Source organism: Gymnoscopelus braueri (genome assembly GCF_963280865.1).
Source record: "Gymnoscopelus braueri genome assembly, chromosome: 1".
In the NCBI taxonomy this organism is placed as follows: domain Eukaryota; kingdom Metazoa; phylum Chordata; class Actinopteri; order Myctophiformes; family Myctophidae; genus Gymnoscopelus; species Gymnoscopelus braueri.
In genome coordinates, this window is record NC_137603.1 from 24,554,268 (window position 1) to 24,573,635 (window position 19,368).

At 44.3% G+C, this 19,368-nt stretch overlaps 1 protein-coding gene across 1 annotated transcript in view; it reads left to right on the plus strand.

The window, feature by feature from the left end:
• Positions 1-15,473, plus strand: part of acsf3 (acyl-CoA synthetase family member 3) — a 40,866-nt gene extending 25,393 nt beyond the window's left edge. The window contains exons 8-10 of the mRNA XM_080425732.1: positions 11,323-11,457; positions 11,561-11,672; positions 14,371-15,473. Of these exons, the coding sequence (XP_080281858.1) occupies positions 11,323-11,457; positions 11,561-11,672; positions 14,371-14,485 (362 nt within the window). The 3' untranslated portion in view covers positions 14,486-15,473. The remainder of the gene's footprint in view (positions 1-11,322; positions 11,458-11,560; positions 11,673-14,370) is intronic.
• Positions 15,474-19,368: the final 3,895 nt, after the last annotated feature.

A 19,368-nucleotide genomic window follows, 5' to 3' on the forward strand; every position in this document is an offset into this window, starting at 1 on the left:
TGGTTGTCGTTGAGCTCCTCCCCAGAATGGATTATAGGCACTCAAATAAACTATGAATAAATGCATGAATATATAAATAAATAAAGTCATTCAGGGGATTGGAGGAAGACGTGCGTAGGCTTCAGCAATTGTTTCAAATGGTTGTGGGTTAGCGCGCTGAATAATGAAGGCACAGTTGTAGCAGGCGGCGTAGAGAGTAAGCTGTGTTTGGGGACTGGCCATTAGCCTCGCCTGATCTTCAGTAAGAAAGCTAAGGTGGGCTAGGCCAGGCCACTAGAGCGACTTACTGTACTGTAGATAACTGGGTATATACTTGGAGAGTATCAGACTTCAGAGAGCAGGGATGTTAACAAGGGTTCATATCACATGGCTTTGTGCGTTAGGAGCCCATTTGTGTGCAGTTCCGTCTCCTTTGAATTGTCACTTCTTCACTGCCACTAATGAGTGCAAAGTGTAGCGAAACATTCTGTTGAGAGAAATGGTTTTTATATGGCATTTATACTGCATTTGATGCAGTGTGAATGTCCATGAGGCGCTTTAGCGTGCACGTGCAAAGCCATGTGCAATGCATGGCTTTCTTATTAAGCATCTGTGTAAAAGCAAAAATGTGTTCCTACATTCAAGTTAACATTTGTGGCTGGTTTGAAGAATACCTGCAGTACTTTACATTGAATTGAGAACCAGCCTAGTTTGAAAATTGTGGGGTAACATTTCCTGTTACGAACATTCAGGGCATACTCACCCATACTCGCCTATCCCCATAAATGGAGACAAAGTCTGACAGTATAGAATAGCTAGAAAAGGAGATTCCTAAAACATACTTAGCTCTGACATCAGAACACTCCTTCTAGAAACCCCATATACGGAGATAACCGTACCATCCAGGACTGACATCATAGTCCCCGGTTTGGGCATGACAGAAATAGCCAGCTCCATATGTGGGAATGCCTGACACCACCTGACATCACCGCCGTGATGTCAGGAGCCACCCTCAGTGGTATAAAACAAGCCGTATGTCAGGGTTGAACTAATCTCATCATCGGCATTAGACCCAGTCTTAACCCTTCCAGAGTGAACAACATAGACCCAATCAGGAATAGCTCATCAGACAATCCAGTGTCCTCGGCGACGCTCGAAGATCATCTTAACTCTCTCCAGAGTAGCAGGAGATTAGCTGGCCTTACAACCCAGTTAATCACGGATGGCATATTCAGGACGACTAGCTGGCCTTACAACCCAGCTAGGCCTTCACAGTGGCTCTTGAGTCCGGTTCTAAACAATCAGCCGATTATAAGTGTTTCATTTCCTATGCATGTTTTTTATTATTATTATTATTTATTATAAACGTGGATACTTATAATGCATTATAATCTGCTTATAACATAAACATAGTTACTGTATAAGAACGCATAGATAGAAATTATGCTTTATAACAATCATAACACATTAAAAAGCATTTTATAATGGCTTATGAGGTCAAGTACTATGAGGTCAAGTACTACAGTACTACAGTATAATTCATAATTGCTGGATGTTTTTATAATAATTGTATAATGTATTATATTCACTATTTTAATGCATTCTAGCGTGATTATAAGTCACTATAAGGTTAATGGGTGCTTTAATGACAATAATGACATTACTTTCACTTGATTTCAAACACTCATGACCACTTAAAGTAACTTACAATCACTCTGCTGTGGTTCCAATGCATGTATTTTACAACTAAAAGAATTGAATACACTATGATCCGGCCAAAAGAAAAAGTCTGTAATCGACCAATAATCAAGAAGTTCTACATCATTATAAAATCTTTATAATGTGTTATAATTGCATTATGAGTACTTATGAGTTCTTATTGCTATTATACAGTGGTATAAGCAGATTATAATGCTTTATAAGTATGTTGTAGACATGGGATGCATAGGAAGTGTTACTGTGACATAAATTGTGATATTACTGTCAGTTCTTGACCCTAGCTTTTGGTTGTTTTTCTTCATGAAAAATGTGTACAGAATTTAAATACAGAGTCAACAGCTCAACTACATGGCTAACAACTGTAAAAAAAAAAGCCTATCATGATATATAAAAAATACATAAGCCATTACCATGAATTTAGATTATTCAATCAAATTGTGTGAACCTGAACAACTACCTCCCAAAGCCCAAGTCCAGAGAGACAACTTATTAAACCGTGATTTTATCCAGCCACTGGGGCTGCTCTTATGGCAATTGGAGACTGACATTTTCAATTTGTATGCCCAAATGATTTTTTGTTGCAGCAATACCAGGTGAAAATGCATACCCATATCCCTGGAAAATCACTATCATGTCATCATATCATGTCAGTCCCCACGAGTCAGTCTGTCATATGCTGCTGATGAGTTAGCCTGGCATGGCCAGACTTATATCACTGCGTACTAGATATTAGTCTGGAACTTCGGTGTGGAAGATTCATTTCCGAGGGGCGGTTACAAACAGATTCAAATGCCACAGCAAAAAAGAATCCCACTTTGAATAGTGGGCTCTGATTGGTCACCCACAACTCGGGGTGAGCGAAATGTAATTTAAACCGAGGAGTGCCAGACAATTGTTTTACTTAAGTAAAAGTATCAAGACTGCAATGTAAAAAGTCCGGAATTCAAAATGTACTTGGGTAAAAGTACAAAGGTATTGGTATCAAAATGTAGTACCAAAAGTAAAGGTACTCATTATGCGGAATGTCCCATTTCACAAGTTTTCAAATGCATAAATTCTATAAAATGCATAGAAGTCTTTTTGAAAATAACAGATCTACAAGCCACAATGCGTCGGATCGCGACGCATTGTGAGCCTGTAGATCGGCTACTTTCATGCTTTATGGCCGAAAAGTATATAGGGCTGAAGTGGTTAATGTATTTTTTGTAATAATGATCTAAATCTACTAAGCAACTAGTATCTGAAGTTTTCAAATAATTGTAGTGGAGTAAAAGTATAATATTTGCCTCTCAGGTGGAGTAGAAGTAAAAGTACTGCAAACTGGAAATACTCCAGTAAAGTAAAAAAAAAATACCTCAAAATTGTGCTTAAGTACAGTACTTGAGTAAATGTATTTAGTTACTTTACACCACTGCTGCCCAGGGCAATTTATTTTTAACTGTTTGAGATTTGTTTGGTTTCCAGGCTACTGATGAGCCGCCTCTATTTGTCGCTATTGGAAGCGTCTCAGCTGTGGCTTTTCCTTCATCAAAAGTTAGCAATCCAAACGAATCTTGGGAAAACGTGACCATGAGATAGGTGTGAAATTACTCTTGTTTTGGGGCATCATGAGACACTGTGCCCTTGGCGTGCGTTGGCCCGGCCGTGTGTCTGTCAGATTTGTGTGACATGGTGGAGAGCGGTGGAATGTAAACGGCAGTCAAGTAGCCCGCTTGACAAAACATGCCAGATCTGAGACAAACATCAATCCTCCAACTTCAGCTTGTTATCTGCAGAGGAGACGCAAGCCAGCAAGGAATATAATCAGTAACATTAACATAAAGCAATTCAAGCTCCTTTAATTGCATTATATTAAACAAATTAGATCACTCATCCAAGTGCGAAGTGCTTTCTTGTGTGGTATTAATTACAAAAAAAAGGAGCTATGACAAAAGTTAAGGATGATAAATAATATCAGAGCTGAGATTTTGGTGGCTGGCTGTCTGTTATTTATCCTCATTAACACTTCCATCTAGACGTCGAGGCTTTAATGTGTAACATTAATATTCATGTATGCTAAGTGTTTACAGTCACTCTGAGAGGAGGCATGACTCACTGTCAGGCCTTGTTCATCATTGGATAGATAAAACCATCCACTCCAAGTCAGATGTTGGGTGTTCTTAATGTGATTAGAAGTTGTGTTTGAATGTGGTGATGAACTCTCAGAATCTCTGCTTTCGGGGCAGCCATAGCTTAGTGGTCATAACAAGCCGTCTGGCGATCAGAAGGTCACCGGGTTTGCCTCCCAGCCAGCCCTGTCCATGTCTACGTGTCCAAAATTTCCCTGAGCAAGACAATTAACCCCTAACGGCTCCTCCCTCCTCATGACCATCTGAGCAGCCATCAGCTTGGTGAAGCTGAAACTGAATTTCCATCGCGGGATTAATAACAAAGTTCTCCCCATCCCTTTTAGGATACAGTCGTGGAATGCAGAAAGTGACTGTAGTTGTTCCGGATAGTATAGGAGGAACATTCATTGAAATTAGAGTCACTTTAATCATCAAGTATTAAATGAATGTGATCTGATCTGGGTGACACCGGTACCGAGGCATTATTCACATCTTACGAATTTCATCCGTATACACTAGCTAGCACACATTCGAACAATAGAATCTGACATATATGTATTTTAATGAATGTAGACATTCCTCTTGCAATAGCAGCAGTGGTCTGGTCTGAAGCTCAAATGGAGCACACATGAAATATGACCGACATGACTTGTGTCATTTATAAGTGCTTTGAGACTTTTCTGGTTGTCTCTCTTCTAGCCTCAGCACCTTTTGTCAGCGAGTAGCTGACTGACTGAAACGTGATTGTGATGGTGGCTGTGGCCTTTGTCATGTGTCACACTCTGCCCTTTCCTGTCCCCCCTCTGCTTTCATAGACTTCCCTTACCCTGTTCGTGTGTGTGTGTGTGTGTGTGTGTGTGTGTGTGTGTGTGTGTGTGTGTGTGTGTGTGTGTGTGTGTGTGTGTAAGCACACTGTTCTTGTGGGCACTATTACCATTTTTTCTTATCCTCTAGACTAGTTTTATCAAATATTCTGGAGTGACAAGTGACACGTTTATCTGTTTAGGACATCTTCATATTTACTTACGAGTTGCAAGTCTTCATACCGATTCTTTCCATCAGACATCATCAGTGTACTGTCGAAAGCACATTCCACCAGTCTTCCTAGTGTCCCTTTTCGCTCATGTTATTAATGAACGAACCGTTAAGCGAGGTCAAAACACAGCCGACATCTTCGATTTGGTTTTTATTCATGTCACAGATTAGCTTTTTTTGTTATCTCTCCAAATAACAAAATGACAATGACAAATAATATATGCAATATGGACAAAATAATTCCCAGTTCATGAACAGTAAAAAATATGTTTTTTTTAAATCTTTTTGGAAAGCCAGCATTGTCTTTCTCCCCTTTTTCTCAAAGACTTGCTCTGCCCTCTATCCACAGTTCAAGTCTTTACTGGTCTGTTTTTATTTCTTTTTTTTCACACTAGTGTGCCTTCACTTTCTTTAATGCCTCAGAATGAGATGAAAGCCCAGCGCAATTAGGCTTCTTATCGTTTTAATTAAGAAAGCCATTCGTCCATATCTGCCTCCAACGCCATAACATATAATGGCAGAGAGGCTCTGATGCCTGAAGTGGTGTGTGTGTGTGCGTGCGTGTGTGTGTGTGCGCGCGCGCGTGTGTGCTTGTGTGTGTGTGTGTGTGCGTGCATCCTAGTAACACAATTCCCAACAATCTCCCTCCCTCACTACTTTCCTCTCTTTTATCAGTCTGTGTTCTCCAATCACAATTCCCACTCGTGGGAACAAGCTCTTCCATCCCTGCTTATTTTCCCTCTCTTCAAAGACACAAGGTCAAACAGTTTGGCTGAAGCACTTCAAACTTATTGGATGTAATGCTGTCTGAATGCTCTTTTAAAGCGCTCTGATAAAACACACTGTACATCGAAGCTGCAGATAACAATCCGTAACTTTTATATTCGAACCTAGGTGTCCCGCGCATGCGCTGACATTACTGACAGAAAGCCCTTTAGGGAATAGGATATTTTGCACTTTGAGCTTCATACAATACTTAGTGGTCCTACCTGAGGCTAGCCTGGTAAACCCTCCCTCCGGAAATCTCATTTCCATTTGATTCCAGGAGTGAGTCTGGCATGATCGCCCATTCTGCAATATTGGCTGTGGGCTGGAGTTGGGCGGGAGTAATACCGTTGACTGACAACCCCTTCAGCCAATGATCGTTGTTCCCCTTCAGCCAATTGCAGTGCATTTTTACCACCTCCAGAAATAATGTGACGCAACGGGACTTTTGAGATGGCCATGCCCAAAATAGGTTGCCTTATTCGGATACATGTGTGTCACTTCCCGCCCCTGCTGGTTCTCTGAATTTTTATTTTTAAATAGGCTCGTCATGATTAATTGACCACATATATGAAGTTAAACAACTAAATTCTATCCAAAGATATCTTATAAGTAAATTCCGTGCCTCAAAAAAGAAGTTTGAGAGCGTTTTATAACCGAAAGTAAGAAGTAAAGACATCGCACAACAACAATGGCTGCCGTTCGTGTTTTGTCGGCCGCACTCAGGCTGCACTCGGGTCCTTTCGGGCTCACTCGAACTCGCCACCTGATTGGCCAACTTTTGCTGTCAATCACAGAACGATGAGCGACGACGCTGATAGGCTCGTTTTTTTGGTAATGCGCTAGAAACGCCCATACAAGCCTTCATGCCAGACTCACTCCTGGAATCAAATGGAAATGAGATTTCCGGAGGGAGGGTTTACCAGGCTAACCTGAGGCGACCACAGGATCTAAATGTCTCAATAGAAGAGCAGGGAGACGACCACCGCTTGTTGTGTCAATTATACAGTTTATTCTACGTATTGGTCAAAATAATTAGTTTTATTCACTAAAACAAGTTATGGATTGCAGCTTTAATGCTGTTTGGCTATTTTATACTTCCGCATGAAGGTGTCGTTGACAAAGTTTCAAAACACACACACACACACACACACACACACACACACACACACACACACACACACAGTATATAATATACATACAGGACAACGCGAGCAGCTTATCAATGTATGTATGTATTTGTAAAACAAACATTATCACCCCAAACCATTTACTGTACATGTCCGTGACTGTGAAATCATTCCTTCCTTTTCCTCCCTGATCTCCTCTGTGCCTAAAAGAGGAGAAGAGGGGGGGGAACTGTAAATACATTGTTACTGGTTGTTAACACCCAGCCAGTTCCTTTACTCCCCCTCTGTACTCCCACTCAACCCCCCCCCCTCCCCACTCCCCCCCACCCCAGTCGCCCTAGCCTATCAGTGCGGAGCAGTGGTCTGTGAAGAAATTCCCAATATCTAAATTTACACACTGTATCAATCTTGTTTAATAGACTGGAAAGCTTATAGCCGCCGCGGCGAGCCGGCAGAGAGGCCAGCGGTGATAAATTGTCGGCGTGCATGCGACAGCCGCCCGTGATGTATAATGAAATATTTATGATTTATCCCGGCTAATAAACTGAAATGAAGTGCGTGATGTATGGGAACAGATGGGCCCCTCTATTGATGCCGAGGCACAGAGGCAAAGAGAGGAGGCAGAGGAGATAGGTGGAGGAGAGAGAGGGAGGAGGAGGAGGAGGAGGAGGAGGCAGCGAAGAGGAGGAGACGGCATGAGAGATGCAACCGGAGAGGAGGAGGGTGAGAGGGGAGGCAAGAGGAGATGGAATGAGGTGGTGTGAAAATATGGAGGGCAGGAAGGAAGAAAACAACCACACTGTAAAATCCCCGGTGTTAATTTAACTCTTGAGTGCGTACGAATGTAACCAAACGGACCCGTAATTACATTCGTACGCACTCGGATGGATAAATCAACACTGAGGTTTTTTCGGTCTAACAGCTGGAAGTGTAGCCAAAGAGGGATACAAGGGTCTTCAAAAATGATGCAATAGAGTAGTGAAGACGGAGAGGGGACAGGATGATATTAGGTTTCTGCAATGGTTCTGTAGAAGGGATACCGCCAGTGTTTTTAGAACATTTTGATTCCATTGACGTACTGCCTCGTTGTCAAAGTATACTTAAGTAAAAAAAAAAAAAAACACTCAGTGAGGCGCAGATCTCTGCCAAGGCAACGCAAATGTCTTCCAAAATCGGTCAATATTTTTCTCATATTCCAGAGACAAACATACAATTTTTTTTAATTTGCATATCAAGACGGCACACACAAACATGCACACTGTGTAAATGTACATACACACACATATACTCATGTACAAGTTATAATTATTCAGTACACAAATATTGCACAGTGCACACATACACAGATGGATAATATTCAGAAGTCAGAACCATGCACACAGCACCTTCTAGCACAAAGTGTGCTATGACTAATTGGCTGTTTTTTTTTTATTGTTGCTAAAAAATGTACTTGTGTACTCGCATATCAGATGTAACCATATAAATCTTGAATCTTCTTGAATCTAAATGCTCAGGTGGCGCAGGGCTAAAGTACCTGTCCACCACCGTGGAGTCTAGGGGTTTGAATCCACCGCTGTGCAGCCGGCTTGGCCAAGCGTCTATAGGAACACAATTGGCCCGTGCTCAGTGAGGGAAGCCGGGCGGGGAGGGTGTTATTTGTCACTGCACGTACTCCTACAGGCTGGGGCGGAGCCTGTAAGCGGGGAATGTAGAAAGCTCTACGTCCTCCGATGGGGGCTCCTCACTGCCAGGTGAGCCAGTAGGGTACAACAGCAGTGGCAATACGTTGGAGGAAATAATTGGCATGATGACTAAATTGGGTAAAAAAAAAAGTTTGTTCACAAACTATAGTTACCTTGGCAGAGGTAACTACAGTATACTTACAGTTAAAGACATCAAATATTAAAGGTTTAATGACATTCACTTTTACACCACATTCAAAGTCTTTGTCCTGGTCCTTCAAAAGTGTACAAAAAGTTTTAAGTGAAAATTCCATTCCATTGCTCCATGGCAGGTGTTTTTCTCTCACATTTCTAAAGCCTTTTCAACTGCAATGAAAAAAGAAATCTTTGCCTGCGGGTGTCGCTGCTGAGGGATTTTGCCTGTCAATCATCGCCTCTGCTCCGCCCCCCTCAAAGGAAAGGATAGGGGAGGGGAGGGGCGAGGAGGAGAGTGGGCGGGATTAATCGACTGTGACCTCACTGTCGAAGGGCCAAGCTCAGATTGCTTTTCAGCCTAATTATTCAGAAAACCCCAGACCACAGAAAATCCACTGAATGTTCTAAGTTCAGGTTTTTTGGGTGTAATTGAGGTCATAAAACCCCAAATAAAACTTTGAAAATAAAAAAAGTGAAAATGAATGTCATGATACCTTTAAAGTCGTCATGCTTCCATGTTGTCAGACTAGTATCACTCTCCGTATTCACTACTGTGCAATGTGCCACAGTGTGAACATGCAGATGTGCAATATCTATCTACCTTTGTGCAGTGTGATTCCTTTCTTTTTAGCTGTTAGCCAGAACATTTAAAAAACACTTGCCGTATCCTTTGAGGTAGATCGCAATGTGCCATATTATGTCCTTCTACTGCTGTAGAGATCTCTCACACAGCGTAGCAACCTTGTGGTGGATGCTGGCCGCTTGTCCTCTACTCGTTCTCATCCAGTTTCCAATTTAGGCAGATGCTCTTATCCAGAATCACTTACAAAGTACGCGGTCAGAGTAAGTGGCATGAACCTTAAGCCTAAAACTTAAGCCTAAATGAGAACTTTTTCTTTAAGGCAGTTCTTTTTGGCAACCATGTCTGTCACGTGATGAAGCATAAATAATTTATGCTTACTTTAGTCAAAAACAACAGGGTCAGTGGTTGAGCAATTAGAGCAAACAAGTATGTACTGTAGGAGTAACTAGGATAGCAAGTAGACATCAACCCTGGCATCTAGTATCTAAATAAAACCCGTGGCATCTGTCTACAAGTAAACAACATACTGTAACTGACATCTATAGTCAGCAAGCAGGAAGTGCAGATGCAAAGATCCCGCAGCCAGCCTGCGCATCAGCTCCTGCTTGACCCCATCAACCACCTTGCACGCATGCACGCACACACCCACGTACATTCATTCACTCACCCCTCTCCTACTCCTCCTTGGGCCCCAGCTGTGGACTCTCACCCTGTAATAAGCCGTGAGGATACCTTCCTACCTTCTTTTGTCTCCTCTTGGAGCCCAACCCTCCCGTTCTTCTCCCCTTCTGTCTCTCGCCACTCATCCATACGGAACCATTTCCTCTGCACATCATCCTCCGGCCCAGCTGAGCCCCTCACACCACCTACTGCACTGTACTCGGCCTCCTTCCTCCACACCTGCCCCCCTCCCTCCCTAGACGCCCACTAGTGTGTGCATGTGTGCGCGCACACGTGCGGCCGGATATATATACGCCCATGCACTATACAGTATGTGTGTTCTTCAGCACCCATCCATCCAAAGCTCTCTCACTGACCTTTCTCTTTCTCTCATACACCCACCCGCATGCACACACACACACACGCACGCACGCACGCACGCACGCACGCACGCACGCACGCACGCACGTGTGCGCGCATGTGCACACATGTGCACACAAATACACACACCTTCATTGGTCTAGTTGTGAGATGAAATAACAGCTTCTGTGTGTGGGGTTGGTGGGTGTTGTGGAGGGAGGTGTCAGACAGAACTATGTGCCACTTGTGTACAGTGTTAAGTTGCACGTCAAAAACTGAAGGGTCAGACGAGGCTCTTTATGTGGCATGGTGTTCACATGCATGGGTGGATGCATACATTGTACAGTATGTCTTGTTATGGGTCATGTATAAAACTTTTTCCTGAGGATCTGTGTGTGTTCTTGTTTGTGCTGTATAATGTGTTAAAGTTGAAACAAAGAGAATCTGTAATGTGTCAGTGTCACCATATTTAATGTTGTAGCGTGTAATAGTATATTACGCCATTAAAATTTGTCATCAAACTGCGCTGTCAAACTTAAATCGATGAGTTAAATAATAATAATAGTATGAATCACTTAAACGAACATGAAATCAACGTTGGGACAGGAGACCACGTCACAAAGAAGTACCAGCTCAGAACCCCATTAAACACAAACAAAATGTTGATGTCATCCGTGGTCAGCTGGCTCTCAGTTCGTTTCTACTGTTGGTGTAATTTGCACAAGCAGATTTAGAGTCAGACCCTCATTACTAACTATTGTTGTTATAGTTAGCTTTGACTCTTTCTTTACTGTACATAACTGCTGCTATGTGGACCTGCTTTGCCACTTTTTTTTTGCTCGTCATGTGCATATCTGCTGCTTTTTTGTGTGTATATTATGTAGATATCTTGTATCTTTTCTGTTTTTCTCCTTGCTCTCACTCTCTCTATCCACCCCCCTCTGCCCCCAAAACACAAAAACGAATTTCACCCACTTCTTTACACCTGTAAACAAACCTGTGATGTGATAATGAAATTTATTCAGATTCTCTCTGTTTCATTCTATTTCTGTCTGTCTCTCTTTTGTTTTTCGACCCTGACACTTCCTCAAATTTTTCCCCCTTAGGCGACACAGCGGTTTATAAGGACGGCGTGTACTCAATCAGGGGCCGCACCAGTGTCGACATCATCAAAAGTGGCGGATTCAAGATCAGCGCCCTTGAAGTGGAGCGCCACCTCCTGGCCCACCCAGACATCACAGGTCAGAAGCAGTCGCATTGCAAGGCTAAGTAGCCAGCCAGGAGAAGGTTACACATTTGAAGTGTTTGATCTAAATGTCTGCCTTTTGCCTTTCACCTTTTCAGACGTGGCTGTGATTGGCACCCGGGACGCCACCTGGGGTCAGAAGGTCACCGCTGTGGTGCAGCTAAAGAAGGGACGGAGTTTGACCCTACCTGAGCTGAAGACCTGGGCAAGGTACTGTCATCCTCTACAGAACATTCTCTCTTGCCTTCGCCAGCTTGGTCGGTCTCACAAACACTGCTCATCAGTGTAGGGACCACATTCGTTGAAATGCGTTTTGAAATGCTAGCATTAACCCTGGTGTCCCCCTATTTTGGTCAAACTTTCAAACATTTTCATGTTTAAAAAAAGTATAATCAAAGATCGTGGAAAATTGCAGATCAAGCTTGTAGATCAGCTATTTTAGCTATTTGTTGTACAACAAAGTTTATAGAGGTTAAGTGGTTAATATGCTTTATAAACATACTTATTATGCATTATAATCTACTCATAACACTCACAATAACATTTTATAATGATCTAATGATGAAAGTAGGTTTATAATGCATTATAGACATGGGATGCATAGCGCAAGCCTTACCAAACAAACGGCACAAAATCCCATCATGGCGGTGCAATAGCGAGAAGCCTTTTTTTGTTTGAGGTTTGTTTGCTGCTTGCCATCCAGTGGTAAATAAAGGAAAGGCTTTATCTGACGCTGCGCTCTCCAATCAGTCCAACACACTTATCCGCACTGCCTGTCTGCCCCCCCTGAAGCACTGGGATCAATAGGAAAGGCAAGTGAGAGAAAGAGAGGCCAGAGGTGCACTAATGAGACAAGCTGAAAGGAGAGGCAGGAAATGAAAGAAAACCCCGACTAGAAAGCGTGCGAAGAAGAAGAGGAAATGAGCGGATGTCACTGTGATGAAAGGTTTTTTGTCTAATGTTTCTCCCTGCCTCTAAATGTCGCTGCGGTTCCGTAGCGTCCGTCGTGGACATTTACAGGAGACGCCTCTCTTATTTGGAGACACATACTGTACATGCATGCATGCACGCACACACACAAACACACACACACGCACGCGCGCACACACACGTTTACATTACTATACTTGTGTGACGAGGACGTCACAATTTTAGGATGGCATTGAAAATAGCTTTTAGATGGGCTATTTTCCGGTGTGTGTGTGACATCGCCACACGATTGAGTATAAGATAGGGAAAACTGTAACCCTAATTCCTAAACCTAACCTCTAAATGTCTAATCCTAACAATAACCCCAACCTGAATCTTTTCCTAATTGTAAGCCTAACCCAAAAATATTTTTTAACCACTTTTTGTTCCTTACAATGTCTGTGTCTCATACTACTCGTACTATTTGTGAGGACGTTTGTTTGGTCCTCAAAAGTATAGTAATACAAGTACACACACACACACACACACACCACATCCTTCTCTTGTGCTTTCCATGGGTTTCTTTAACGTCGACCCTCTCTGCCCTCTCGCTTCACTCTCCCTCCATCTGTTTCTGTCCTCTACGCCATCCCTCGTTCCCACCCACCACTATCTCTGCACCACGTCTCTCCATGCTCTGTGTATTCCTTCTGTGCTTTTCTTTTTTCACATTTCATATTCATAGTGTGTGTGTGTGTGTGTGTGTGTGTGTGTGTGCGTGTGTGGACTCCATATGGTGTGGGGGTGTTACGTCCTACTGCTATGACCTGCTGGTCTGCATGGTGGATCATCACTGCTACCAGTGATCCAGGCTAACACACACACATGCTCTCACACACACACACACACACACACACACACACACACACACACACACACACACACACATACACATACTCACACACACACACACGCTTCTTAGCTATCGGTGGCGCCTGAGGACTGGTCATGCCAGCACACAACCAACTGCTAGGAGCAGGGTGAAGGAGAGAGAGAAATAAAATGAGACATAAACAAGTGCATGGATGCTCACTCCTCAGTGCCCTGGCTTCAGCTGTCAGTCTGAATCTCTGTCATGCCTTTTCCTTTCCTCCCCGCATGGAACACACACACACGGAACACACACACACACACACACACACACACACACACACACACACACACACACACACACGCACACACACACATGCACACACACACATACGGCCTCAGAGAACCGGGTGACATGAGCAAGCTCCATTAAAAAGAGAGAGACGTGTGTATGCACTCACTTATAAGTCACAGAGAGAGAGAGAGAGAGAGAGATGCTCAAAGAAAACATCTGCTGAAAGGGGCATTTGATGACAGCTGTATGAATCATTATGTTCACTCTCACACCACAAGCATGCATACACACACTCTTACAGACACACACACACAAACACGCACGCGCGCGCAAACAAAAACTGGGTTACAAGATAATAAAAGAGCTCCAGGCTTCAAGACGCAATATAACAACCATGCACTCAAAATGGAAGGAATAAAAAAATAAAAAATAAAATAAAAGGCATTTAATTATCCCGGCCTTCTGTTTTTGCCTTCATTATTTGTTTTTATTTCACAGTGATTATATTGTTTTGTATGAAGGGAATAGTGAGTGTCTGGGAGGCAAATGGGGACAGGGAGGAGGAGATGCAGAGTGAAGGACATTCCGTTCCTTATCTATGGTGCTCTGCCACAGGGCTTGCCTTTGTTCTGCAAGTGTTTTTTTGTCTTTTCGAGTGTGTGTGTGTGTGTGTGTGTATGCACGTTGTGTGTGCGTGTGCATGCCAGCATGTGAGTGTGAATATGAGCGAGAGCATGTGGGTATCTCCTTGTACCAGTACACATCTCCAATCTGTGTGTGTGTGTGTGTGTGTGTGTGTGTGTGTGTGTGTGTGTGTGTGGGTGGCTTCTGCAGGGAGCACATGGCATCCTACACCATCCCTACCGGCCTGGTGCTAGTGGAGGAGATGCCCAGGAACCAAATGGGCAAGGTCAACAAGAAAGACCTGCTGCTACACTTGTTCCCATGATTGGACCCCAGCCTGGATCACCTCTGTGTTGATGCTCACACCGTGCCGTCTCCTTGGATGAGCTTCTTATGGCTCTGTAGAAAGCAGAGGATTGGTTGTTCTGTCTGGTTGAGGGCAGTGTATCCTTGTCCAGACAGGCAACTGCAAGCTGTTCCACAGGCATTATTTGCCGTGAGTCAAATTCACCATAATTCTTGACCGCTATATTATTCCCAGATGGATCTATTCCAATTTACCTGGACAGTCCTGACTAATGGATGGAGGAATTAATTGAATTAATCTAATTTGGCAAATGGCAAATGTTTGCTTTAATATGACATGCAGGCGAATTTATTTTACAGACGCTGAATAGGAGGGGTGTTTATTGTGCACTGAGTGCAGTGGTTGCTACAGTAGCTATTTCATCGTCTTCACACGGCCGACAGGCGAACAAGAATGGGAGGAGAGAAAAAAAAAAGAAATGTCATATATCATGATATCACAACATCCAATCAACCCCAAATTGGAATCACATGTTTAGGGTCCAAAAGGGGGTGCCACAAATGCGACAAATTCAACCCCATGTTGTAGAAACTCCTTTTCCCTCCACAGCTTCCTCGCATCCTACCGGCTGCAACTCACGACTGACACAGCCCTGGATTGGACGCCCAGCCTGGCGAAGACTTGCGCTCAGAGGGACTAGATGGCTGTGCAGTATGAGCCTTGGAAATAAAAGTGTAGAACGGACATCCATAGCAGCATTGTGCTTCTGTATCAAACATGCCAACGGTAATCAAGAAATCAGTCCCTCATTGACATGTTCGTTCAATATGAAGATGTGTTGGTCATGGTATCCATAGCAATAAGTGCAATCAGGTCTCCCAGAGTATTTGGTGGTTATGAACACAGAAGTAGGGCGCTTACTACCCACTGTATCTATACTTTTATGGTATAGAGGAACAGTGAGTATACACTGTTTTGACAAGTTTTTATTCATTGTATTCCTACCAATGCGCTCAAAATGGTTGATGTAGAAGAATAAAAAAAATATATTTTATATAATCTTTGTTGATTGATACTTTTTTATTAAGTTTTATATCCCGTCAAAACCTTTCTTGTGTGGCTGTATCAATGCGAGTGAATGCTCATGCATGTGCATGCAGCTGCGGGTACACAGGTGTGCCGAGAGCCTGAAGGCAGATTCTGCTAGATGGAAGCAACACCACAGCTGGACGCTTCACTCTCCATCTGACGGTGCTTCTCACCTCCCCTCCATGTTCGGCCTCATTTCTCGCCCATCCCTGTTCCAATAACCCATGTCAGTCTTCCCCACAAGGTCTGGGCAGATTGAAGTGGGACCGCCGGGACCTGCCATACCGAATTATCCTCGGGGAACGAGACCTGGCACGCTGCCACTAAGCGATTTAGACTTCATTTGCACCATGCCTTGACCACTGTCAACCTGGCGTCCCAATTTTGGGCATGTCATTATAGATGAAATGAAACGTTCAAAAGTGTAAAAAGAAAATCGAAACATTGCAGATCCAAGTGGTTAAAATGCACACTGTAGCTGGATTTCTTTTTTTATCTGTGATAGGATCTCAAGCGGCGTCAGTCAGGCGTAAACGCAATGTTGGAGACAAAAGCAGGGGAATCCGTTACGGCCGAAACACTGTCGAGATAAACAGTCATGATGAGCAGCTAGAGAGAATGGAACGATGGAGAGAGAGAGAGAGAGAATGAGAGAGAGAGAAACAAACACAAGCGCAATCCCCCAGCCAATACCTCCTACTGTCCACACAGACACACACACGCACACACACACATACTCTCCTCCACCCACAGTCACCAGAGACCTGATTAAGAGAGCAGAGCTATCGATCTGTGGGCTGGCAGGCCAGGATGGATGAGCAGGCTGGGTTGCAGGAGCACCAGAGGACAGGCTCCATCCCCCGCCACCCACACCAGAGCTGGGAATGGGGCCAGTGGTGGACAAAGTACTCAAACCCAGGTACTCGAGTCAAAATATAGATAGTCAAATATTACTCGACTACTAAGTGAAAGTTGTACTGGAGTACTTGCTTTTCAAAATGCAGCTTAAGTTGTCAATTCATAATGTACTTTCAAAAGTACAATATTTGCCTTGGTTAAGTACAGATACTCAAAAAGATTTATGTACAGTACTCAGTAAATGTATTTCATTACTGTCCACCACTGAACAGGGTACACTGCAAAAATCCCAAGTTGCTGAACTCTGAAAAGCGTAAAAAAATGGACCCATTTTGCAGTGCAAGGGCACGGCAGGGGGGCCGGGAGGCAAGGTGGGGGGCGCCGCAAATGGAAGCCGTAGCCGTGGCAGCAAAGAGGTTCGAAAATGGAAGCTGAAGCCAGTGGAGCAGGGGGCACGGCCGAGGATAGGTGGTCATGAGTCGAGAGAGGCTGCTAGTTAGGAGGCTTGGCAGGATGACATGATAACAGGGTCAGGGCTGCACTCAGATGGGGCGGTGTTGGGGGGGGGGGGGGGGAGGCGGCTGAGGTGGAGTGTAAAGGGGTTTGAGTGCTTGTGCACATGGGGGGGCGGCGGGGGTACGTAGGGAGGGAGGATGGGTATTCCCAGGACTCTAGCTTGATGGAGTACTCGTGCCCTTGAACTACTTCCACCTCTCCCTCTCTCTCTCTCTCTCTCCCTCTCTCTCACTCTCTCTCCTGCACAGACACATGCACTCCCGCTCTGCCTGGTGTTTGTTGGAGCGTGGTGGAAGAGGGTTGTCTGCAGATGGCTGCTTATTGGGCCCCAGGGTCCTGGAGGGTGGGTTATGGGGGACACCAGGGGAGACTGCGTATACGTGTGAGAGAGATGGCGCTCGGGGAGAAGGGCGAGAGGGTTTGAACAAACTGGTAATGTTTCACCCATGATAACAAAGGGATATTTCACCTACAGTAATGTTCTTGAGCACTTTGAAGGTAAAGGTGACGTCGTCCGTTTCAGCCTGCCGTGACTTTACATTCCGTCAGCAAAGTCATGGGTGATTTCCACTTTTCAGGTTCTGCTTCATGTAAGAAAAGTCAGTTGTTTTTTCTTCACCCGTTTGGACACCTTACAAACATAAACTTGAATTAGTGTGATATTTCAAAGACAAACTGTCGACTATTTTGGGCATGTCATAGGTGAAAAAAGTCGTGAAAATAGTTGATCTACAATGTGAGCTTGTGGATCGGCTATTTTCACTGTTCGTATGGCATAACCACCAAAGTGGTTAACCGTGGATCAGGTTAAATGTGTGACTAACTTTTCTCTGCACTTATATTCTGTGCTTCTCGTCTTTTTCTTTCTCACTCTTCTCACTCAGTTGTGCACATGAAAGGTCTCCCTGAATGATTCTAGCAGAGACTCTCCATAATGAGCAGGTCCGAGTCGTCCGACTGATTGAGGTACACCGAGACAGAGATCGGTTACCAGTCCATTCATTTGATGGAGTTGTTTCAATGGAAGTCACGAGTCGCACGTCTATTCTTTATTCTACACAATCATAAAAGCATTTATGTTAATTATAATAATAAAAAAACATCTATTTTCATTGCAGTGCATAGACCGATTGAAATTAGCCTGTGGCTAGCTGGTGGAGCTGAGAGGAGACTGGAATGATGGGTGGATGACAGGCCAGGCTCCTCAGCCCCAGGGACACCCTGAGTACAGGCACCCATACACATCAATGAGCCCATACCCCCACTAGGTCAGTGTGTGTGTGTGTGTGTGTGCGCGCGCGTGTGCGCGCGTGCGCCTGCATATATGTGTGTTACTGGTGCCAGTATATCCAAGATGTTTACATGGAGCTCATGTTTATTCTGCAGCTAGCTGTACCGTGCTGGCTCAGCCTTAGGCTTGGTTCCCATTAAACTCTTGCTGACTGTTACTGTAGCTCTCTTTCTCTCTCTGTCTCTCTTAATGCACACTTCATCGCACGTAGCTTGTAGATCAGTTCTTTTAGGCAAGCGACACTGACTGCCGTGCGACAGAGTATTAATTAGGCTTTACAGTGCTACGTTCGTGCTGTCTGTGTCTTTCCAGAGGTCTCTCCATCACTGTCAACTATCTTTTACTCTCTGCTTAGAGTAGGTGTCTCTTTTTGATGTGACTGCAGGAGCTAGCCTGGTTTCTGCCCATGCATGGTGGTGTGAGCATCTACTCTGTACACCACTGTGTGTGTATGTGTGTCTGCATTTGGGCTCCACTTGAAACTTTTTGGAACACGAGAGCACGAGTTCAAATAAATAATGGGATCAATACTGAATTATCATGATCTAGCTCTCATAACTTGGCCCGCGCGACGATGAGGAGAGACAAGGTCATGGGAGAATAAATAGCAGGCAGACTAGCTAATGATCTATCATTCTGGACAAGCGGCTGCACCCAGGAGCGGGCCGGCTGACAAGATCATTAATAAAAGCTGCAGGGAGAGTGATCGATCGGCTTGATGGATGATCAGAGCCACAAATACTATAAAACACCTGGATGTCAGGCCCCGTCCCTCTGAAGAGGAGAGGAGCGTGAGGAAGGGGCGGGGCAGCCCGGCGGGACAGCCCGTCTTCAAATCAGGACCCCAATGGAGATCAGTCGGAGAGGGAGAGAGAGACACTGCACTGTCACCGAAATGTATTCGAAAATGTATTCCGTGCGTGTGCCTGTGTGCGTGCGTGTGTGCGTGCGTGCTTGCATGTGTGTGGTGTACAGTGTAGGAGCCCAGTGTGAGAGCATCAGTGTAATTTAAGGAAGATGAGGCAGTCAGCAGGTGTCCCACTGTACACTACAGGCTGCAGTAGCAGCGCTGCACTGGGGTGTAAATGGGAGGTATTTATTATTGACCTGCTCACTTCATAGCCTTAACTGAGATCAGTGGAGTTAT